Source organism: Cariama cristata, unplaced genomic scaffold (assembly GCF_000690535.1).
Source record: "Cariama cristata isolate BGI_N322 unplaced genomic scaffold, ASM69053v1 scaffold33941, whole genome shotgun sequence".
NCBI classification, from domain to species: domain Eukaryota; kingdom Metazoa; phylum Chordata; class Aves; order Cariamiformes; family Cariamidae; genus Cariama; species Cariama cristata.
The window spans coordinates 1-4,804 of record NW_009601540.1 but is presented as its reverse complement, the minus strand read 5'-3'; the positions used below and the strand labels follow the sequence as shown (position 1 = coordinate 4,804).

At 47.9% G+C, this 4,804-nt stretch overlaps 1 protein-coding gene across 1 annotated transcript; it reads right to left on the bottom strand.

The window, feature by feature from the left end:
- Nucleotides 1-3: 3 nt before the first annotated feature.
- COMMD7 (COMM domain containing 7) lies at nucleotides 4-4,121 on the bottom strand (the record flags this gene model as incomplete). The annotated part of the gene is made up of 8 exons (XM_009710500.1): nucleotides 4-156; nucleotides 677-725; nucleotides 1,241-1,290; nucleotides 1,414-1,504; nucleotides 2,081-2,118; nucleotides 2,198-2,254; nucleotides 3,863-3,965; nucleotides 4,062-4,121. Coding segments are annotated over 8 exons (525 nt in total), but the record flags the coding sequence as incomplete, so codon positions are not given.
- Between the last annotated feature and the right edge of the window lie 683 nt (nucleotides 4,122-4,804).

Genomic DNA, 4,804 nt, shown 5'->3' with positions numbered 1-4,804 from the left:
GGAGGTAAAGAGCAGATCCGCAGGCCCACAAGGAGAAATTAAACAGCCTGGAGAGATGTCAGTTCAGGCCCATGCAGCTTCAGCTGAAGCTTTCCAGACTGGTTTTGACCCGTTCCATTTCATGCAGAAAACTGTAGAACTGGGGCAAAGTTAATTCTGCAGAAAAAAAAGAGGCATCAAGTCTGAGCTTTCAGGTTATGTTTCCAACATTGGAAAAGCCATTCTGGTGCTACCGCAGGGCAACTCGTTCACCCAAGCTAGGCAGGATTAGGCGCTGCGACTCGGCAGCTGTTTCTTTGCACTGGCTGGGCTGCGTGGGGTTCTGGGCTAGGGCTCTCCTAACAGCAACCAACGCTTGGGAATGGTTTACTTTCTTCATCTGCCATGCTGCTCTGACCACTTTTCACAGCTCCATGGCATATCTGTATTTACTTACGCAAAGCTGTGAAGACTGCCCAACAGTCAGCATTCCTAAATACTTCGAAGGTGTGTGACTGTGGTGGGGAGAGGCTGGGGCAGGAGCAGCCACAGCATCCCCCAGCGATGCTCTCACATGGATCCCTGCTGGGTCTGCACCCAGGGCTCCCCCACCTCCAGCAACAGCCGGGAGCTCCGAGCTGCCGCTCAGCTTTCGCACACTCCAATGCTTCCTTCTTTTCCAGAACTGTTAACTCACCTATATATACGTTTTCCATTTGGCTCCCTTTTTTAATCACCAGCTTCAGCTTGGGGGAAGAAAAAGCAGAGGTATTTTAATTCGGAGAGACCTGTATTCTGAGCGCCATGACAAGACAGAAGTACAGGAGTCTGCTGCGAGTTTCGGACGGGCAGACTGCTGCAAAGCACACGCATCTTTGACAGGCTTTTCGGGAAGTGTCACCGTAGGAATAGATTCCTTGGGCACTGGGAGGATCTCTGGAAGTCCTTATAAACCATCACCTTCCCCTCCCTCCCCAAGAGAGCGTGACCTTTGCTAGACTGAGCTTTTTGAACAGCTTTTCAGAGTGGGCCACACTTCTGTGATGCGTGGTGTCTTCAGAAGAGAAACAAATAGCAGCGTGCCTGCTATCTGCTGGCAGTTGCACTCAGGAGGCTGAAGCAGATGCGCTGTTGCAGAGCTTGTTCCTACGAGCTCTAGCTTTTCTCTCATTCCTCTCAGAGCCAGCACTTCCCACGTGCCTGGTCGCAGCTTGTTCCTCAACTGCACTACAACCTGACCACTCTGATGTAGGAGATTTACCTGTAAGAAGATACTCCCCACTTTTTCCAGTTCACTGCTCCCAGCAGTCACTGTGAGTCAGAAAGAAGAGAAGGGAGATAATCTGTTAGCTAAACTGTGAAATGAAAAGTTATTTAGCTGAGAGTTGCTGTTGGGTTTCTCAACCCATTCAGTTTATGTTTTAGCTCTATTACCTCCAAACCTCCACTCCATATCTATCAGTTGGTTAATCATCAGCGTCTGACCAACAGCCAGGCGTGTTAGGGTGGGGGAATTCACCTTCCACTGCAAGAGCAAAAGACACAAAAGCAATCAATTCAGAGAGGCCTCTGTTTATGTTACTCGTAATTTCAACATAAATTAGAAACTAGACAGGCTGACAGCAGAAGCCTGAAGCGGAGCTGTATAAAGGGGCAAACTACTGTGGTTGGGAGGGCTTTCAAAGATGTTGGAGTCCTGCTAGGATTTCCATCTGCCTTGTCGCTTCTGTAAATGAAACTCACTGGTTTTGTTTTAGCACTGGTTCAGTGTAACAATATCTGCGCAAAAAGTCATGTGTTCATGTAACTGCATGACCCCGGGGCTCAAAGCATGCAAAGCAGAAAAACAATCAAATGAAAGCCACACAGAAGTGCAGGAATCACTAAACCGATGAGGTAGAGGCCACGGTAAACCAGAAGCATCATTAGACAAAGTGTTCCGTATCAGTTATCCGAGGATCTTCAGTTCAAAATTCTGAGCCAGTTTTGAAGAAAATACCCAAAGTGCTGACACATCTCAGTAGCACAGCAGGGTTTTACAAGTTCCCACTCAAAGACTGTCATTTTGTTAGCTTAGAAACAAGCAAAAATATATTAATACCTGTTCTGCAAAATAACTGGCTTTCTCTTCACTGAGGCCTGTGGGAGAAACCATATGAGATTACTATATGTGATAAATATTAATTATCTTTTATTTAGTGAAAGTCAGGTGACCTACCTAGAGCAATAAAATCTGCTCTGACTTGTTCAGAAGACAAATTCCTCTTCAGGGCACCTGAATAAACAATGCAAAGAAGAAAAATCACTTTTTACTGAGTCAAACCAGCCTTTACTGAGTCAAATAAATGCAGGGACGGAGGCCCTGCGGTAGAAAGCCTCTGCTCTCAGACTGTGTTTTGAAACAAACCACAGCTCCTCAAGATAGGAAAGACAGTTGTGCCTGCCGGTATCTTTGCAGATGCCCAGAGCTTTAAAAGTCAGGGCTACGGGAGTGCCCGAGAGGGAAAGATTTCATTGCAGGTATCCATGGAAACAGCAGCAGCGGTCATGTTTTGAAGTTGCTGCTTTCTCCCCTATAGAAGCTTTGCTTGTTAAAGGAGAACTGTTAAGGCTGGCAGGCTACTAATTTGACCTACCTGCTGTGTTTTGGATTATGGGTGTGAACGTGTGCATATAACACTTTCCCCTGCTGCGCCTGCCTCCTTTGTTCTGGGGCGCAGGCAGCACATGGAAGTTTACAAGGATTCTGTTCTCTGAAGCCAAGAGCAGGAATCTCATAAATTCAAAGAGACTGCCAGTCCCACCTGGCCTTCCGTCTGCGTAGCAGATAGATAGGCAAAGTTACCTGCTGTAACCTCTTCCGATACTGTCTGTGGCATCCCAGAGCTAAGGAAAAGTTACAGCGGGACTGGAGCCAGCGCACACAAACGGGAACGAGGAGACCGAGTGCACCTAGGCCAGGATCAGGGAGGGACAAAATGCTGATTCGACGTTAAATACCCCCAAGACAGTTTTAGGAAAGGAAATTATTCATTGCTACTTGTGGATAGAAGAAATGGCTTGAAGTAGTAGAACGAGTTTAGCCCAAATGCAGGAAACAGTTGTGCACGGCTTCACTGCTGTGAAGCAAGCTATGGGGAGCCCAGGACTGAAGGATAATCGCAAGGGGCTATTAATAACAAGAAGGATCAATGGGATGAACGTGCAGCGGAGGTGTTTGATGCATTATCATGTCAAACGGCAGCCCCAACATCAGAGTAATCTCTTAAAGTGCTGGAGTCTGGGGTATTCAAGGGGAATCCCCCTGCCCCTGTTCCCCACTATTTATGAATGAGAAATTGCTGGACACATAAGTGTTTTTCTAAAACAAGACTGCAAGGACAGTTGTCTCCTTTACATGGCCTAGAACTATACCTGCTTCCAGCCCACTCGAGAGGGGCACGTACACTGTCTAACCTGTCTCAAACAGTGCTTGTCCTTGTAGGAATTACAGTACTGGGTCACCTGGATGGAAATTCCTACAGAGACTTAGTGCCAACATAAGGCTGCGCTGGTCTGGCAAAATGGATTTACAGGTACAAGTTAAACCAAGCACTGCCACAGTGTTGTGCTTGCATTTAACGCATAGATATTTAAGTGAGTTTAGTTAAGCCTGTGAAATGTGTGTGCAGTCAGGGTATAAAGAATACAAAGCCCAAGCCACCAAACAGGGATATTTCAGCAGGGAATTTTTGATTCTTAAATGCTAAGCCATTTATTAGCTACCGTTAGCACTTACTGTGCAAACCAAGTGCGCTGCAGTTCTGAAGACATACTTTAGCAGCGTACAGGAATGGATGCAATAGTTTGGCCTCAGAGTAGCATATGCAAATGTATCACTTACCATTAGGTACCAGAAGAATACTTTTGACAATGTTTTTCAGGGGGCCCAAGCTGATTTTATTCATGGCGGCAAAGTCCGAGAGCTGAGTCAGAAACCTTTCTACCTGCTCAAGAGAAAGAGCAGCGACACAATCTTATCTCCGCATATTTCTCACCAGAGCTGCATTCACACACTTCTCAGTGTTCTGCACATGCCTTACCTCCTTGGGCTCTGTTAGAAAGCGGAACAGCACTTCAGTCAGGGCTGAGAATTGCTGTGAAGAAACAGAACAGTGTTACGGCGTCGGGCATCAGCACGCTTCATTTCTCAGCACCTCGCCACCCCCACCACCACCACAACTCGGTGGTGACATACCACCTTCACGCAGCTCCACCTGCCTCCAGTAAGTTGCTCTCAGAGTTTGACCTCCCGTGCTGGTAAGCCACCCCCGTCCTCGGCATTACAAGATGCCTATGGATGGGATTTGCTCATGGGTGCTTTTCAGAGACTCTCAAACGGTTTGTGCGGCTGGTAGCTGGGACTGCACAGGGCTTTTGTGACTCCGTGGCTAATCGGAAGCTGCTGTTCTATCCTGTGTAATCCAAAAGCTGTGAGTGGGAAAGGATGCGAACATCTACTCTCATGTTTCACAAACCCCATGGGGTAACCAGGCTAACTCAGGAAAGGAAAAGAACTGGTTAAGGGTCTAGTCGCTGCCTTCAGCTTTCTGAGCATGCAGCTGGCAGGGCTGGAGAGCCTGCCTGTAGGGCAGAGCACCACCACCCTCCCTCCTCTGCCGGCACCAGCGCTGGCCGTGCCCTTCTGAGTACGGCTGCCCGGTCTGCTGCTGCAGCGGCTCACCCTGTCCTACCCTTGTGGTCAGCCATCTAACAGAGATGGCACCGATCTGCTACCCAAGGTTCTGGCAAGCCAAACAAAAAAAGCCTCAGCTCTTCCACTAAC